Source organism: Pelophylax lessonae (assembly GCF_965119305.1).
Source record: "Pelophylax lessonae genome assembly, chromosome: 1".
In the NCBI taxonomy this organism is placed as follows: Eukaryota; Metazoa; Chordata; class Amphibia; order Anura; family Ranidae; genus Pelophylax; species Pelophylax lessonae.
The window spans coordinates 379,146,770-379,167,096 of record NC_138768.1 but is presented as its reverse complement, the minus strand read 5'-3'; the positions used below and the strand labels follow the sequence as shown (position 1 = coordinate 379,167,096).

The window sequence follows — 20,327 nt, the reverse complement described above, 5'->3', positions numbered from 1 at the left end:
TTGGGGCCCCTGAAACACTCCGTCTTTAGAGGTGTCAACACAATATAACACAAGAAGATGATAGTGAAGTCAAAATTATCCAATGAAAATTATAGTCCGGTAGAGCTAGTAGTATTCAGTTTTGCTAAGAAAGAACTATAATCTATTATTAGCAAATTATTTCACACTATGTTATTTTTATAAATAACGTAATAAAATTATGTACTTATCCTTAAACTGTATGTAAAGCTCCTCAATTGCCCTTTACAGCTGATGTTTCACACAGCATAATTTATCACGCATTCCCTGTTATTCATCAACAGTGAAAGTCATAAAATTGAACAATATCTCTAGATGTTTTAGATAATCTTTTGAGAAATATCTCAATCTTCAAAGATAAAATGAGCACGCCGGTTTATGATGCTATGTACGTTTTTTTCTAAGAAAAGCAATTTGGGATGGACATTGCCTACAATAAAATTGTCCATTTATAATATTATAGTGATTTCATGTCATTGAAACACTGACAATATTTCTATTTACTTGTTCAATAATGGTTATAAAACATTTTTAAGCAATAACACTCAACTATAGCCAGAGTTTTTTTGCTGTGTTGCATAAGGAAGAGATAGAGTATCAGATTTCTAATGTTGTCTGTGACCTCACTGGGGAGATTTACCCTCACAGTTCACCCCTAAAAAAATAAAAAAATAAAAGATTCATTCATACAGGTGTTCAGCAGCATGAAGAGTGTGAATGGCCCTTTTTTATTTTATTATTTATTTATTACAGGTACTCAGGGATTTTTTTTCAGCTGGAACTTGGTGGAACTAAGTTCCACCACCTCTGGCTCAGGCCCTCTCCTTCCTGCTCATCACTATCACTTGTAAACCCAGAAGTCTGGCTTCTGGGCTTAAAGGTGACAGCTTGTCTTCCAATACCACAGATCTGATCTCCTGGGCAGCTCCCACTGAGTGCAGGATGAGGACAAGGGAGATGCAGGTGATGTGCAGATGCCAAAACCCCCACTGGATGATCTCCCTGCAACCGAGAGAGTCTGAGCCACCTACAGTGTACTGGGAGGTACTACAGCTGGCTTCTGGCTTAAGTTTATTACAGAAATAAAAGTAAGACATGTGGAAGATGGTGAAGCGTTTAACCACTTGCCGTCTGCTCACTAGAGTTCCACTGCGGCAAAGTGGCTCTTGTAGGTCTGACGACGTAGACCTACGTCGGCAGACACTCCCCCTTCTCAGCGGCGCGCGCGCGCCGCCGGAGGTTCTCTCCCACTGTATTCAGTCACAGCGGGAGTCAGGCCACGGGAGGAGCAGTGGTGGTCACCGCCGCTCTTCCCCGATCGTCGGGGAATCGAGTTTGGAGATCCGCCCGCTTGTGTAAACAAAGCGGGCGGATCTCCTAAGTGACAGAAAGTGACAGATTGCAGGGTTAAGCATAGCTGAATCTGCAATCTGTCCCTGTGTCACTCAGTCACCTCCCCCCACATACGTTACTAAGCACCAGGCATACATTAACCCCTCCCTCTCCAATAAAATTAACCCCTTCCCTGCCAGTGTCATTTTTACAGTAACAGTGCATATATATAGCACTGATTACTGTAGTAATGTCACTGGTACCCCCAAAAGTGTCAAAAATGTCAGTCAAGGGTACGATCTGTCCGCTGCAATGTCGCAGTCCCGCAAAAAAAATCGCAGATCGCCGCCATTACTCGTTAAAAAAAAAACACCAAAAATTACGGAAATCTTTCCCTTAGTTAGTAAACGCAATAACTTTTGCGCAAACCAATCAAAATATGCTTATTGTGATTTTTTTTACTAAACATAGGTAGCAGACAACAAATTGGCCAAAAATTTAAAAAAATTTAGATTTTTACATTTTTTCGGTGGGAATTTCATATAACATAATGTGAAAAATATTGTTATTTTTTCAAAATTTACGCTTTTATTTAGTTTATAGCGCAAAAAGTAAACATCGCACAGGTAATCAAATATGACCAAAAGAAAGCTCTGTTTGTGGGGAAAAAAGGACGTAAATTTCGTTTGGGTACGGCTTCGCATGACTGCGCAATTGTCAGTTAAAGTCACACAGTGCCGAATCGCAAAAAGTGGCCTGGACGTAAGACAGCAAAATCCTCCGGTGGTAAAGTGGTTAAGGAGGGGGAAGAAGTGGTGAAGAGGTAAGCAGCTGTTGAAGAGGGCTGAACTCTGCACTCTGTATGCAGCACACTCCAAAACTCTGCACTATGTATGTATAGCACCCCCAAACTCAGCATTTTGTGTGTAACCCCCCCCCCACAAACCCTTGCACTGTTAGTGAAATTTGACCACACCCATTTGATGAGTTTGCTATAGGGCGGTCGGCAAGTGGTTAATGAGATGTTCATTGTTATTTTGTTTTTTTCCTTTGGCTGAAGTTCTGCTGTAATGTGTGTCTTTTATATCTTCCTGGAATTCAGCTTTAGACGAATGCCTGGCACCAGTCATATGACTGAATGCTAGTGCCAGTCAAGAAAACTTAGTTGTAGGGTCTTGGGGCAGTGATGTTCAGGCAAAGCAGCACGGTCTGTGGCTTGCTAGGAGAATTTTCTCCAGAGATTAGTGAATGTGTTGGAAATTTACGGTATGTACTCGAGTATAAGCCGAGTTTTTCAGCACATTTTTTTGTGCTGAAAATGTCCCCCTCGGCTTATACTCGAGTCAAAAAAAAAAAAAAAAGTTCCCGGGCGGCGCCATTTTTAAAATGAAGGCGCCTCTGGAACAGGTAAGTGAAACACAGCCGCACTAGTATGCCCGCAACCCCGCATCCTCTTGTACCATGCTTGCCACCCTGCATTCTCCTGTACCATGCCAGCCACCCTGCATTCTCCTTTACCATGCCTGCCACCCTGCATTCTCCTGTACCATGCCTACCCCCTGCATTCTCCTGTACCATGCCTGCCCCCCTGCATTCTCCTGTACCATGCCTGCCACCCTGCATTCTCCTGTACCATGCCTGCCACCCTGCATTCTCCTGTACCATGCCAGCCACCCTGCATTATCCTGTACCATGCCAGCCACCCTGCATTCTCCTGTACCATGCCAGCCACCCTGCATTCTCCTGTACCATGCCGGCCACCCTGCATTCTCACCCTAGGCTTATACTCGAGTCAATAATTTTTCCCATCTTTTTGTGGTAAAAGTAGGGGCCTCGGCTTATACTCGGGTCGGCTTATACTCGGGTCGGCTTATACTCGAGTATATACGGTACTTACTTTACAAAGAAAAAAATATAAAAAAAAAACATAAATTTTGCTTGCACGTGACTGAATGATGAAAGTCAGCAGTTTAACCCTGTTCACTAAGCTCCAAGGAAAATGTCCTTGCAAAGTGAACAGCCTAATTGACTTTAGTAAATCAATCCCATTGACACCAAGGCTATAGATAAACTTCAAATATAGATAGTATGATATGCCCATTGTTTAAACACAGGGGCTTACCCATAAGGCCTCATGCACACAGGGCATTTTTCCTGCCGCTTTTTTTTACAGCTTAGAGTGGAACTGCGCTGCACCTGAGCACCACAAACCAAAAATGCTATTTAATTCATTTGTATTATTCAAATCAATCTCTCCTATTCATCCATGTTTCCATGCTATATTTTGCTGAGAAATCATTTTGAAAAACACCCCCCTAACATTTCTGGTCATGGTTATCTTGAGTAAGGGCAGATGATTCATGTATCATTTACTTCCTGGAATCCATCTGCCCTTAGCTCAGGCATAGGCTGAGCTGAGAACCCTCACTCCTCTCCTGAAGACTCCTGGAATGTATGACATCATTTGCCAAGGCCTGGAAACCAGGAAGTAACTGAAGAAATGTAAACAAAAATTTAAAGCAAGTAAATATGATCTACTTTCCTATCTATTTACTATTGCTAGCAGCATAGGGATTAGAAATAGTCCATGTCGATTGAGAGAATGAAGTTCCACTTTAAAACGCCTCTCCAGGTAATTATATGTGTCCATGCTCACATAGGCTTTTAGGAGCTGTAAGTGGCATAGGCATTTTCAAGCTGCAAAAAAAAAAAAACAGTGCCCTCGTGTTCTCAGGCAGCAGCGTTACAGCTTTAAAAATGCCTGACACAGTTAAACGTGTGTACAGCGTTAAGCCGTGTCAAACATTTAAGCTGTAGTAATTGGATTTAGAAGTGGAAAATAGAAAAGGGCAGAGAAACGCTGCTAAACGCTAATACGGCTAAGTGCGCATTAACGCCAATGCAAAACGCTTGTAAAAGCATGTTTTTACAGCCGCTTTTTCCTTGCGTTGGTACTGGCTTTGCAACTCATTTTTTCGAATGCCTTGTGTGCACAAGGTCTAATGCTATGTTTTGGTGGCAGATGGAATGAAAAATGAACTCAGGTCAGCATAAGAGTGCATCAATATGCACAAATCTTTATTCAAATAAGAACGGATCAATATAACTTACATGTATCCATTTACTGTAATTGTTGCAGTTGAGCAACAGTAAACAGGGCTGGTAACTGACATGAAGCAATAGTGCTATGATTAGTAACTGGAATATTGTTTTAGTTCTCCGCAAAGCACAGTAGATGATAGGAAGGAAAAGTACTTGTTATTCCAAAACAAATAATAAATAGGTTTCTTCAGTATACATAAAGAAAGACTGTACAAAGTATGTTTACAGCTCACAATAGTGAAATCAAAGCATAACAGGATCCTATTGCTAAGAAACACTAACTGATCTACCTGCAACTCTGGTTAATAAAAAGTGATCAGTTTTCAGGGGTCAGACTATCCAAAGTTCATATATCAGTCATTGGTCGATACTGATGAGCTAAAACCCCACTGGATTCTCACATCTCTCAGGGAAATAACATCACCCATCCAATACAGGGCTTAGTCACATCTGCGGGTTAGGATGTGTGTCATACACACGTGCTTTTTTTTTTATCCATTTTTTTAACTTTAACTTTAAATTCTGTGTAATTCTCCGCCTGGCAGCGCGTTGTGATGCATTGCAAAAATGCAACATTCTCTATTCTTTTTTTTTATACAAACCAATTCAACCAATTGGTGTGAACTGAATTAATAAGACATAAGGCAAACTGCACTGGGCCAGCCCAATAGGGCTAGTGTGATTGAGTCCACAGAAGTCTTAACAACACAGTTCCTAAAAGGTAAAAAGCTAAACTGAAGTCACCAACATCTACCAAAAATTTAAATACCAATTCTGAGTTGGACTTTTACTGACTTTCAGAGATTTTAAACATGCTAAAAAGTCTTTGTGATCGATGAAAGTGTATCTAAGACTAACATTTTGCTGTTGGGTTTTTACTATTGTATGGTTCCCTGATGGGAATTGAAGGGTTAATGGTGTTTTCATGCTGTATATTTTTCTCTATTATTCCTGCAATTATGCCTGATTTATAGTCATAACATCTTGTTTGTTCGGCTATGTCTGACTCCGCAGAAATAGTTGCACATAAGCACATCTTGATTGTTAAAAATAGTTATGAGAACAGTTTAGACTTGTGTAGTATGCCAAAAAGTATCATGTGATCGTGAGTCATACTGAAGCCAAGCCCCTTATTGCGAAATTAATTTTCCTGCTGCTCTAACTGTACATATGCTCGGGACATTTCCTGACATAAACGAACATGCTTTGACTCTACCCTTGTGTGTCTCTGTGTGTTCCCAAATATTCTTAGGGAGCCCATCTAGCCATCCGGTTCAAAAGTCCCTAACAGGAATATTCACTCTCTCTGTTTGTCTTGGAGACAACTGGGACTGAAAATAAGAGAAAATCCATAATGTTGAGCTGTCACCAGAACAACAATGGTGGGGAAATCTTTCAATGGAATCACCTTTTCTGGGACAAATTAAATGGATTGTAAACCCTCTTTTTTTTTTTTACTTTTTGTCTATACTTACCAGCTCTATGCAATCTCTTTGCACAGAGCGGCCCCGGTCCTCTTCTTCTGGAATCCGCCACTGGCGCTTCAGGCCCCTCCTCTTCATGGGGTGCCCCCACGGAAATCCGATGTCCATGGGGCACCCGTGTGTGCTTGCTGCAGAGTCCCACTGCTGCATCCATTGACACAGACAGGGGGACTCGGCCCCATCTCCATCCACATCACCAGATTTGATTGACAGCAGCAGGAGCCAATAACTCCTGCTGCTATCAATCTGTCCAATGGGGAGAGAGCTGGAGCCGTTGTGCTTGTACACATCGCTGGATCGAATTGGGCTCAGGTAAGAAAAAGGGGGGGGGGGGCTGCAGTACAGAATGTTTTTCACCTTAATGCATGGTATGCATTAAAGTGAAAGATCTTGAGGCTTTACAACCACGTTAACTATGACATGCTGTTGTGTCTACAGGACAGCAGGTAAAGAGAACTTCCCTAATAGGACAAAGATAGCAAAAAACGACAGGAATTTAAACCATTCCCCACTCTATAATAAAACAACAATTCTTGGCTTTATATACACATTAAAAACAATTTCTGTTTCCCCCAGAAAATTATCCTTTGACTTTGCATGTGCCGAAATAAACATACAAATCAAACACATTAAATAGAAGTAATTTATATTTCTTTCAAACTTAGAACACGGTTAATCAGGATGAAATAAAAACGTCTATAAAATAGCATCCTTGAGCATATAATACAGTTTTTAACTCACTTAATCAGATCAAGCAGTGCATCAACTGTAGTTACTTCTGGAGTACTTCCTGTTCTGTCAATATCGTCAGCATTTTGAGACACCCCTGGTTTGATGCTCACCACAAGTACAATTCCTGTATAAATATATATTGATTTTAAGGCTTAAGTATACAATAAAAATTATTTTCTAGTGCATTAAATGGAAAATGTGTGTTCATAACAGCAATGTGTCACATTGTTAATACTGTTGTCTTTTTGTTTCATATATTGCTTCAATGTAGATGAAAACATTTCTTCTTTTGAATAAAGGCTTACATACTAAAGTCATATCACTAAAAGCCAAAGGTTTGTGTATACCTGGCCATAACACATACTGTATATACAACGTTACTGGACATCGTCCCTTTTCAAAACCATGAGCTTAATGTGAGGTTCATACCCCATTTCAGTTATAACAGTCTCCACTCTTCTGGAAAGATTTTCCGTAAGAGTGAGTCTACAGAAAATATGCATCCTTTCAGCCCAAAAAAATGATGAGGCCAGGCACTGATGTTGGATTAGAAAATAATTCCCAATTAATCCCAAACGGGTTTAATAGGGTTGTGGTCAGGGCTCTAAGCAGACTACTTGGATTTCTCTACACTAGACTTGTCAAGCCATAGGTTGATTTACTAAATAGATTCTAAAGGTATATGTTTAGTATACACTGGTATAGGATACAGTGGCCCTAGAGTGGATAGAAAATGCCTTTTTTGTTTCAGCGCTGTGCCTCCATGCACAAAGTTAGGTCCAAAACATGGGGGTTGATTTACTAAAGGCAAAAAGTCTATGCACTGCAATTGAAGTTGCTCTAGATTTGAGGGGAAGCTCTGCTAATTTCTTTCATCCAATCATGTGCAAGCAATAATGCAGTGTTTTTTATTTTCTTTACATGTTCCCCTTAGATCTAATACAACTACACTTTCAGTGCACTTGTGGATGTACTTGCTGGTGCACTTGCAGTGCACAGACTATTTAACGTTAGTAAATCAACCCCCATGTCTTTATGGACCTGACTTTGTGCATGGAGGCACAGTCATGCTGAAACAAAGAAAGGCCTTTTATATTCACACTAGGGCCACTCTATCCTATAACAGTGTATACCAAACATATACCTTTAGAATCTAATTGTTTAAGAAAATGGTTCAACATACAATTTTCAAGAACAAAACCTGCCCCTTAGCTTTTCAGATCCTGATGCCAATGACCAAAAGTCAATTTTGCCTATACATCATCAGACTTATTAGACCAGTTATCTCAGGTTCAGTCTGGTGCTGCACAGCGACTCTTCAAAATCTTTTCAGTCCTGGACCTTGTTCCTGACACATGTGTGGCCCAAATCAATTCACATCAGTGGGAAAGCCTGTCAATGACTTAAAAGGTGGGGACAGGCTTCCCAATTCATGGAATGGAGTGTGGGTTGTTGCATGTGTCAGGGAAAATGTGCTAGACTTTGAAGATTTTTTGGCTGGTTGAAAAGCTATTTTTTTCACTTGTTAAACAGATATAATAAAAAGCTCTCAATGGTATATTTAAGCACCCAAAAGGGAGCAAATAAGAGAAATGTATTTTTAGAGTTGACATACATTTTAAGGTGCACTCATCTTTAAAGATGAAGTTGTGGAAAATACCTCAAATGCAACAGCAAAACATAGTTACCTAAAATAACTGCTATGACTGTGGTGCAAAAGTAATATACAACAGCTCGAAGACCAATTTTTCCAGATACGCTTGAGTCCAGAGCTGCAACACCTGTGGATGTAAACAGATGATGATTTAATTCATTTAAACACTTGAAGATGTAAGATGTTTTCAGGGAATATTCTGTGAACAAACCTTAATGACAATTTCATTGTCAAACCAATTTTTCACACACTTGCTAAAATGTATATCATTGATCAGAAAATTTACCAAAGACTTTTAAAACCATATCAACTATAAAATGAAAAGATGGTAGTCCTATTGTTTACGTAGCAATATATTTGCACAATTGTTAAAAAAATGTACGTAAAAGTGAAAAAATACTCAAGTTTTTTAGTATGGATGTTTAATATGTGTCACTCAATTAGTACTTTAGTGGTAGGGTGGTTTGTAAAGTTTTTTATACATTTTTAATTTGAACTTGTTATTTGCACTTCCTTTGTTGCTATCACAACATAGCATGGGGACAGTTTGAACCAGTTAGTTACCTGCTGCCCCAGCCAGGAAGGTGGAAGATAATTCTGTTGCTGGTTTCTTTGTTTTTTTTTTGACAGGTTCTGCTCTGGGTCTTGCTCACTTGTCCTGTATCATATACATTGGGATCCAGTGAGGGTGGTCATCCCCCGGAGACAGTCAAGGAAGAGAGAATTCCCTTGCAGTTGTGGGTTGCAAGACCCGTAAAGGATGGGGATGGCCAATGAGATCCGTAGGAGCAGGAGAAGGTTGCTCACTACGGCCCGCATGTACAGACTTTTAACTTGGGGTTCACCATCAAGTCACCAGTGCTGGAGAAATGCCTCTGAAGGACTATGATTGCTGGACTATGCTTTTGCAGGTATGCCAGGGCAGCACACAAGCCTGTAGTTATAGTTAGGGAATTAGGAAAGTATTATGTCTTGCCTGTTGGACTGTGAAATGTCTATTTTTGCACTTTTTCGAAGTAAAGTATTAAAATGTTGGGGTATGAAGGTGTCAGTGTGAAATGGAGTAATGTGAAGACACAAGTGGTTTCTTGGAGTAACGTAATGTGGAGAAATGTGTCAAGCAGCTTGTCAGTAGGGTGTAAATGTTATAGGTGGCAGCAGGGGGGACGTTGTTGGCACTCCTTCCACCTATGGTCTGTCTTCCATAGCAATGGGAGAGGATTTCGCCGTGGAGGTTCCCCATCCTTTACAGAGGTACGGAAGGTTCAGGAGTTGGGTTAGGTGCACATGTGTGGCCGCGCTGAGTGCACAGCAGGGCCTACCCCGCTGCTAGGGATTACTAGTGGAGGGCATTGAATAGGTGGATGTGGACATTGGCTCAGTGTGTCCCTGCAAAACGCACATTACAGAGAAGGTGTACATTGTCATGGGGAACCAAGACTTAACTGGAGAACAGTTGCAGTGTATGTACATGGAGTACGTCCATCTCAAAAGAGTGGATATCCACTTTAAGGTTACGTATTCCCCCATGGCAGCCTTGGCCTTGCTCTGGGGCCTCGATGAAGACGGCATTAAGTAGAGGTACCCTGTGCATGTGTGTGTAAATGACCCTGTAACAACATGCCTAATGTAGCCCAGAAGAACCCATGTGGGGTAGGCCTTCCATGTGACCCAGTACTTGACGCTCAACTAATTCATGTGAAAACATGGAGGACGTGACAAACAACCACACTATTGCTCTACTAGCCTACAAGCAGTCATAGGTACACCTAATGCAGACTGGGGACAAAGTGTCAGCTTAGTTAGCGAATGTCATTAGCACACTGAAAAATGTGAACCTGGAAGTGCTCATAGTTGAACATTTCTAGGGTTACTCAAATCAGTAAAGATTGGCAAATGGAAGGTTGGAAGATCTGAGGCTATACCTTTCCAAGATGGTTTACAAGCTGATCACATCAAAAGGAAAGTTAAAAAGTTGAAAACACAAAGCAGAAAAAGCAACCAAAAATATACTACACATTTTTTAGGGGAATTTGAAGTTAGGTTTAGCATTTCCTTGATATGTGGGTAGAAGAGGTAAAATACAGTATGATGCTAAAAAAAAAAAAAAAAAAAAAAAAAGCAAAATTTGGAAGAACAGCTTTCCTCACTCTTTATGTTTTCTTTTTCTTTATATGATTACATAATGACATCTTTTGAAAACAAAAAAGTTCCTAATAAATGTCTATAGTGCAATTAAATGCAAGGTCAGGTTACATGAGGTAGTTAATATATAAAAGCTTGCCAGCATATCTTATCAGAAAGCTTGTACAGAAAGGCATGTGTTAAGAGCTCTTCAATCTCAAGGTTAGGTGTTTATACACTATTGGATGAACCTATCTGTACTTTTCCATGGTAGCATAAGTGAAGATTCACATCCTTGTTATCATGAAGAAAATACACTGTATGTTTTCATTTATTGCTTTGTGACCTTTAGGATTACAGCTGTATTTATGTTGCTGTGAAGAAAAGTACATAATATAGTAAGCCTTAATAGTTATGGAAACGTAGAGCTCAATGCCTCCTAATACTTTAAAAACTTAGTGCAGAATGATTGAAAAAAAAGAAAATCCAAAAATGTGTGCTGCATTCTGCCAACACGCACTTATGAATCTATCACCTATTTTGGAACGAAGAATAAAGCTACATTTTCCAAGTTTTCTTCTTCATTATGTACTTTTTATGATCTAACTCCTGTTATATCCCTGAACTGTACCTGTACTCCTTGTTATAGTGTGTAGCATATATATGTACATACAGTATATATAGACTTCAACTTTTGGCCGTATCTAACTAACCTTCTTGTCTCACAGCAGGTCCACCTGACAAGGTTTGTCTCACTAAAAACCATTTTAGGTCATGAGAAGGAAGAGTTTTTTTTTTTAAATTAATGTCAAAATAGGTTGTTACTCAAAGTAATGTGATTTAATAATAATGGTACATCATTTTGGAAATGTTTTATACAAATCTCAAAGACTGACACTTTGAATAGCTCAATATCTGTGCAGCCTTGCCAAAGTTGAACTTTTAAGCTGTACCCTTTTAGCTCTCTGATCTGACACTACTTACTGTAGGAACAGCTGAAAATGTATGTCTAGCTTTAAAAGAAGGGTTGCATGTACTTCAGTATCTAATAGAAGAATGCCGTGTTCCCACAGGCCAGTTGTTATGGGGGTTGGTGCCACTACTTCATGGAAGGGTTGAGGCGCACTTTAATGTTGAACAAAACAATCACTTCCAGCGCTCAGAAGTCTTCCACTGTTGGATAGGACTGTGCAATAAATCCAAACTCTAGGCAAATGTAGCCTTCCATGGATAGGGGAATCCAAAATGGGACTATAAAAGTAAGGAGACAGGAAGGCGCAGGCACCTAGGGCATTACCAAAAAATTTATTTGAGCAAGTAAAAAGGATAAAAATTGAATACTTACAAAAGTGCAACCGGTAAAAGCACATATGGGGGGGACATGATAGCAATTTTTAAATATCTCAATGGGGATCTAGGCTTAGAAGAAAAGCTGTTCAGTCGCAGGGATTGCATGAGGACTCGGGGGCATACAATGCGATTAGAGGAGAAGCGTTTTAACCTCAGGCAACGTGGGGGGTTCTTTACTGTTAGGGCTACAAGATTGTGGAATTCTCTACCACAAGAGGTGGTTTCAGCAGGTAATATGGTGGCTTTCAAAAGACTTCTAGACGTACATCTCAAGGATCAGAACATTCAGGGGTATGCGAGATGATTACAGCCACACACACCTACACAGGTTGAACTGGATGGACTATTGTCTTTATTCAACCTTACCTACTATGTAACTATGTAATATACCACAAGATGCCATATAATGTAGGATATGTGTGCTCCAATTATATCCCGCTGTATAACTACACTGATGTGTTTTGGGGGGTGCACCCCCTTCCTCAGAGCTCACCTGACCAGTGCATCAATAAACAAGTGCTTGAATAAGGACACACTAAGAAACCCCACCCTAAAAATACCCCACCCAGAGAAAGGGGGTGGGGTGGGGGGGAGGGACTAGAGCAATAAATTTGAAAAAAAAATAAATAATAATACATAGTATATAAATAATAAATCCAATTACTCCAACATACAGCATAATAAAATATATAAGCAAAAATTATAGGATGCTGATACTGTTATATAGAAGAATGGAGCAGACCTTACCCTTAATCAAAATGTCATCCTGCTCTGACACAGGCAGCCATGCTGCTGTCTAGACACTGGAACGCAACCAGGAAGTATGTGAATGCCAGTTCTGGGTGGGGATCACGCTGTGCCAAATCTGCGGGAAGGTGTGGATCACGCCTTCTCTGGGTATCTGCACCTTCCCCCAGAGTGGGCACAGTGTGATCCCCACCCGGAACCGGCATTCATATACTTCCTGCTCACCCGTGGATGTTGTCTGCACTCCAGAAAATGCTGGATGCTTTCCAGTGTCCAGACAGCAGGATGGCTGCCTGTATCAGAGGAGGATAACATTTTGATTAAGGGTAAGGTCTGCTTTATTTTTCTTTATAACAGTATCAGCATCCTATATTATTTATTTATTTATTTATTGTATTGGAATCATTGGATTTAATCTTTATATACTATGTATTATGATTATTGTTATTATTATTATATTTATTTTTTGCTTTATTGCTCTAGTCCCCCCCCCTTTCTCTGGGTGGGGCTTTTTTGGGTGGGGTTTCTTAGTGTGTCCTTATTTAAGCGCTTGTAAATTGATGCACTGGTCAGTTTAGCTCTAAGGAAGGGGGTGTGCCCCCCAAATGTATCAGCTTGGTTATAAAGCAGGTTATATTTGGAGCACACATGTCCTACATTATATGGCATATTGTGGTCTATGTGCTTTTACCAGTTGAAAGTATTCTATTTTTATCCATTTTACTTGCTCAAATACGTTTTTGGTAATGCACTAGGTGCATGCCCCTTCCTGTCTCTTTAATTTTGTAGTTGCACTTTAATGTTGAGGTGAAGATGGAAGTAAATGTTGTTACAGCCCAATATTTTCTATAAGGCTGGAAAAAAAACTTCTCTTGACTTTACCTAGAAGCCTAAAGAGAAAACTGCTCTTGGCTTCACCTAGACATCTGTCCGTTCTGTGTAATAGGAGAAAATTTCCTTCACAACCAGTGTACTTGCTGCTATATAGCAAAAAAATCACCTGCTCATCATATGCTTAATCATGCAATTTATTAGTAACATAACAAAAAGCGCCACATTAGGAAGCTTTAACCAGCCACTTCCTTAGGAAAAAAGTCCATCACTGCTTACTTTAGGAAGGCGCTGGTTAAGGCTCTTTTAAGCGCATCCCTCATAAAAGTCCCCTTAGAGGAATGTGGGTTTCTTCTAAAGCAGGCCAGTGGTAATAAGCATTTTGTAATATGCTTGGATCCTTTTTTTAAATGATTGGTTATCTATCACAGACTTCTGAGATGAAATGTAATCCATGCTAAGTACCGTAACTAGTAATACTGTATGTTAAATAAATAATGATGTGAAGAAAAAGTGTCTATTACAAACTTCTGTACATAGAGGGTGAATTCATGTAAAGCTTATACAGTCTTACTTATTCAGTTAGGCATGGCAAAGAATAATAAGGATGTATAAATTTAATATCCCATAGCTATGAATTTAGATTTCACCACCTAACTGATCTGATTACAGTAAATTCAAAGTTTACTTTGGTTGCTCTTGGATTCTGAAATTTACATGTCCCTAGGGCTCTCTACCCTAACCATATAATCACAGTTATCAAGACGTTCCACCTAGTTATTTAAGAAAGAAGAGTATACAGAAATGATAAAAGTATACCTGTGATCATGCTGGATACTATCAATGGTAAAATGATGAGCTTTAACATCCGCATCAGAATCTCTCCAGGAAAAGCAAAATAAACTTTGTCCAAGTTTGAAAGCTTTCCATATTCCCGTACCAGAACACCAAGGCCGATACCTGTCATTTTAGAAAAAAACATCATCAACTGTTCTAAAATACATGAGCTTTGCTCAATAAACATATACTGTATATAAAGAAGTAAAAGCATAAAGCTGTTTGTTTACATGGGAAAAAAAACTTTCAAAACCTTGCCACTAAAAGCTACTACACATAGGGGGAGATTTACAAAAACTGGGGTGCTCAGAATCTGGTGCATCTGTGCATTGTAACCAATTAGGTTCTACTCTCAATTTGTTCAATTAGGCTTTGACAATAAAACCTAGAAGCTGATTGGTTACTGTGCACAGCTGCACCAGATTGTGTGTGTGCCAGTTTTAGTAAATCTCCCCCATAGCATCCACTTAAAATCCAAATACCTTCTGTGTAATTCAATAACATAACATTTATAAAACTGGTAAATACACACAAGACCATTTTTTTCCACCTAATATAATTACTGTTTTTATTTTCTGGCATTGTTAATATATAGTATTCAGCAAAATGCCCAGCATTTAGCTTTCATGGCTTCTTTCCAACCATTATATCTCCGGTAGGTTAGCTTGGTATCTAATTAACTGAGAATTTCATTAAAGGGAATGTATAGTGGGTTTGTTAATCTTTTCTTGCTTGATTTAGGCTCTACTACTGCTTCTTTGATGAAACTCCAGCTTCTTTTGATACACAAAAGGAAATATTGTTTGTAAGAAAACTTACTCATCCTTATCAGACGGCTCAGTCTGAAGTTACAGTTAGATAACCGAAGCCTTAGAAAAGTCTGCATCTACCCTTTTTTTTTTTTCGTTTTTTCCTTAACTAATCAATAGGCCTCTGGAAAAACCTTTGTCATGCAATAAATGTTTATATGTAAAATGTATATTTACATAAGCTTAAAGGGATTGTAAAGGCAGAAGGCTGTTTTTTATCTTGATACATTCTATGCATTAAGATAAAAAAACCTTCTGTGTGCCGACCTCAGACCCCCTAATACTTACCTGAGCCCCATCTTTATCCAGCGATGTTGCAGGAGTTTCTCAGCTGCCCAGGACTTCCCTACTCATTGGCTGAGACAGCACCATGGTGTGATTAGCTGCTGCTGCTGTCAATTAAAGTCAGTTAGCCAATCAGGAGAGAGAGGGGGCGTTGCCGGTACACAGCTCTGTGTCTGAATAGACACAGGGAGCTGTAACCCAGCGCGGTGCCCCCATAGCAAGCTGCTTGCTGTGGGGGGCACTCAACAGGTGGGAGGGGCCAGGAGAGCCGATGAGGGACTTGAGAAGAGGAGGATCTGGGCTGCTCTGTGCAAAACCAACTGCACAAAGGAGGTAATGATAACATGTTTCTATAACGTATACAATCCAAAAAACTAATAAAACCTGCGCTTAATAAATAATAGCAATAAAAATGAATGAAATAAATAGCAGCAAGCACAGGTCAATAACGTCTGACATCACCACGCTCTCCAGCCGGCTTTTTTCCATTGTGAACGCTGCAGCTCGTTCTTGGATCGTTACATGCTATCATGTCTATGATGTTTGTGGGTGCACTCTTTTTTTAATAAATGTATTGTTGTCTATTGGATTACGCTATGATTTCTACTTTTATTTATGCATACCGAAATTCCTATACTCTCTGGACATTCGTTTCAATGAGCACTATTGATGATTTCATATGTCTTGGATATTTAACTAAGCGTTTTGGGCTTTTCCATTGATTTGGAGGCCATCTGGTTTTGGTAAGCGGTCATTCTCCCTCTGTTTTAGTGTCGGTGATTGCACTTTTGAGGATTGGGGAGGACCATCCTTTCACGCATGCTGGGATTTGTGGTGCTTCTCTTCACTGATTTTTGTTTGGTTTTTTACCACGTATATATTTTTGCACTATTTTTATGGACACTTCACAGAACTATTATATATGAATTTTATGATCATGATTTATTAATTGTTTTCTATGGACACTTATGAATTTTTCACATTAACGTTTTGCACTTTTTAATCATGTTTACCAATTTATCATTTATTAGCGCTGCACTTTATCCATTTATTTAATAATAACATGTTTGTTACAAAAAAAATAAAAAATAGACTTTACAATCACTTTAAACTTCACCACTTGCTATATTACTGACTTTTAACAAGCTTAAACATTATTTCTGCACTCCTTATGAAGGGATTAATTCCCAGTTTTTTGTTCAATTTGACCCTTATCAATCTATTTATAAACAGCCTCAGCCATTTGATTGTTTGTCATTTCACTGCCAATTCTTTATGTGCTAGTTAATTTCACTATTACAGTGTTATTATGAGTAGGAATGAGTGTGAAATTTTATCAATCTTGATCAAAATTGATTTTGCTGAATTATCCATTTCAAAGAAATTTAGATAAAATAGCCCTCTAATTTTCCCTTGTAAAAATCCAAGGCGAAGTTAGACAAAAATAATCTGCTTGTTATTTAAAGCTGCTGACAGGATGCTTTAAAAAAGTTATACACCCTGCTAATGTCCCACCTGCAGCTCTACGAGATACTTTTGTCAAGCAGGCACAAGCTTCTGGCTCCAACAAGTTCCATGAATGGGTTTTGGTTTTTTATTTTCTTCAACAAGACCACTTATTGAACTTTGTGCAAAATGACAACATGGTGAAGCATCACCATGTCCTCATTTTACCTAGTCATAGTTTCGTCAATGAGTTCTGTTTACTATACAGCTCATTGATCCATACAAACAAAGATTTTTATGAATTATTTCTTTATCAAACAACTGGATTTTTACGCTGCTATTTGCTTTATTTCCAATTGTCTATATAAATATTAAAAAGTAGCACACATAAAAGTGAAAAAACAATACTCAAAAAACAAAAACACCCAAAGGCCATTTAAAGCCCCTGAAAACCTTAAAAAAAAAAAAAAAAAAGCAATCTAAAGCCATCTTCACGAAACCTGTCCCTTTGAGTTCAGGTAACATTTTTCTTAATAAAAAATATAAAGAGAACTGTGTGTACACTCCTCGCCACAGGTATTATCTGGCACACCAGGAAAGCAGCAGAGTTCTCCTACAACTGTAGTGTGGAATGTCTGGCTGCACAGCTAGACCTTTGTTATATATAATATTGGAGTAAATGGAAGGTTCATGGAAGATTTCTACTGTCCATTTTCCACACTAGCACTGACTTCAGTTGTTCAACAGTATTAATTATGGTTACGTTGTAACTGCATTTATTTTCACATAATGAACTGACCAGTTAGTGTGTGGAAAATGGACTGTGGGAATCTTCTATTACCCTTCAGTCCAGTTATTATGTCACTCTATATTAGAAAGACACATTCTGCACCTGAAAGCTTTTCGCTTAATAGTGCAGATGTGGGACAGCTTTACTTCCCTGCAATAGACAATCTATGGGATTTTGCAAGAATTAAAGATAAATAATGTATCTTTCCTTGTTTATTAACTCCTTGACACTGACCCAAGCAAATATGCAGCCTTCAGCTTTAGGTGTTTGTAACAGGGCAGTGCCTGCAGCTGCAGTCATCACCCTGGTACCGTTTTTTTAGAGACAACGGTCGGCTTTAGTGTAATAGCAAGTGATGCGGCTAATCAGCCGCTCGGCTGTTCTTACAAGCAGCCCCCTCCTGCCGCCTTCCGCAGCTCGCCCAGGCTCTCCCGTCCCACCGGGAGGCCCAAGTGACTAGCCCACACGTCTGCCAGCTGGACAGAGACCCGAACAAAACTGGAATAGACTTTGATTGGGTCTCAGAACTAGTATCCTGTAAACAACGTCATGACATCACTTCCGGTTAACTGGAGCCTTAAAGGCACCAGATTTTTTTAAAAAATGTCAGTATTTAAAAGGCCAAACTTGGCCAATGCTTCCAAGTGCAAAGGAGGGATTTGGGGTCTTATAGACCCCATATCCCTCCATAAAGAATTCCTGTCACTGCCTATTACTGTCACAAGAGATGTTTACATTCCTAATGACAGCAATAAAAGTGATTAAAAAAAATTAAAAATGAAAGGGACATTGTAAAAATAAAAAATATTAAATTAAAATAAATAAGAAAAAAAAGTGCCCCATTCCTTCATACTCGTGCGCATACGTAATTCGCATTCGCAAATGTAAACAGTGTTTAAACCCCACATGTGAGGTATCGCCGCGACCATTAGAGCAAGAGCAATAATTCTAGCACTATACTTTCTCTGTAACTCTAAAATGGTAACCGTTAAATTTTTGGAAATGGAGATTTTTATGTACCATAGTTTGTCGCCATTCCACAATTGTGTGCAGTTTTAGGTTCATTTACTGTACATGAACAGATATCGCCAGTGATACACAACAAACAAGTAAAGTGAGTGGAAAGCATGGCTAAATTGACTATAATACCAGAGGCCCAATGCATATTTAAAGTAGAAGTTAGTATCAATACTGTGTCTGCAACTGGGGTGCCATCTTACCCTGGATACCCCATCTGGGAGCACAACTGCATCAAGGGGGGATCAACAGCACGACCAGTCACAACCAGATTCACCAATTGTATATGCAGAGCATGTCAATATTCCTTTAGGGAGAAAAAGGCGCGCGCCACTCCAAACAAGTCTGGACCAACCACTGCAGTAACAAGAAATGGCGTATTCAGAGCGCCATATTACTCATAATTATTAAGCGAAAAGCCTCAGGGGATAGAATAAAGAAAGACATATGGGATACCCTACACAAAAGGAGAAACTCCTAACAATGCGACAGCAAATCCACTCTGTTGATTTGGTATGCAACAAAAGCAAAAGAAAAGCATTACCTCGTGTTGGGGAAAAGTAGCTCAACGTGGTAAAGTTGAGAAAGAAAAGTGGAGAGGTAAAGTAAGAAATAGGGAAAGTAGTATAAGCTCAAGAAAAGAGGACCCAGAGTTCGCAGTGAACGAAATCTTTCAGCAGTGAAAACTTAACATAGTGTGCCCACGGTTCCCAAGTTAACTCAAAGATTTTTTGTTGATCATTCAGAACACTGGAAACTTTTTTAGGCAGCATTATCCAGGATATCTTCTACTTCATGAGGGAGACCGAAACAGAGGGAGACTTCCGCGCTCTGGCAATAGCGATCTTAGCTGCTAGTAACATAAAATAGATTAGACGTTTAGTGTGTCGTGGGGCCAGATTCAGTAAAGCGACAGAGGGCGATTGTTCTAGTTCAAGATTCGTTAGTGCAGTTTTAAAGCATGACATGTTAGGTATCTATTTACTCAGCGTAACATCATCTTTCACATTATACAAAAAAATTTAGCTGAATTTACTGGTTTTTCTTTTTTTCTTAATTCATGAAAATTTATTTTTTTTAAAAAAAATTGCGTTTGAAAGACAGCTGCGCAAATACAGTGAATATTGCAACGACTGCCATTTTATTTTCTAGGGTTTCTGTTAAAATATATATATATATAATGTTTGGGGGTTCTAAGTAATTTTCTAGCAAAAAATACTGATTATAACTTGTGAGCTTAAATTGGTGAGCAGTGTAGGGAAAGGAAAACTTTTCCTCATAAAGATTTCAAGATACGAGGCTTGTGTGTCTGTTTTAATCTTTTTTTGTGGCTGGCAAACTAATTTTTTTTGATCTTGGCTGGAGTGTGTCGAGTTTTTTTTTTTTTTTTTGGCTGTCTGTGTTTTCATTGAGGGGATCTTTTTTTTCTTTTTTTTACAAGTGAGCATTGTCATTTAAAAAAAAAAAGGGAAAATCCAAAATGTTAAACTTGTCCTCAGAACAAAAGGTAAGATGAAATATTTAGGGAAATTGTCTCTAACTTGCTGTTGCACCACTGGGACAGGAAATAAACTGAAATTTCCCCAATGTTACACAGACACCAAAAAATAAGCTGGCAGGGGGTTTAACCCTGTTAACATTTGAGTGTTTTTCAGCTCGTAGAATGCTCATCTCTAAAGTCTCCAAAACGCCCAACAATCAAAATCCTATTGATTTCAAAGGCCCCTGTTTAGATGTAAGCGTTTTGTCACCTGAAGCAAAAGGAAAAA

General features: G+C 39.1%; 1 protein-coding gene across 1 annotated transcript in view; it reads right to left on the bottom strand.

Moving 5' to 3' along the window:
- The window catches only part of SLC1A1 (solute carrier family 1 member 1), a 100,064-nt gene that overhangs the window by 17,200 nt on the left and 62,537 nt on the right, over positions 1–20,327 (bottom strand). The window contains exons 3-5 of the mRNA XM_082244196.1: positions 14,194–14,334; positions 8,357–8,449; positions 6,678–6,792 (exon numbers count right to left, since the gene is read on the bottom strand). Of these exons, the coding sequence (XP_082100322.1) occupies positions 6,678–6,792; positions 8,357–8,449; positions 14,194–14,334 (349 nt within the window). The remainder of the gene's footprint in view (positions 1–6,677; positions 6,793–8,356; positions 8,450–14,193; positions 14,335–20,327) is intronic.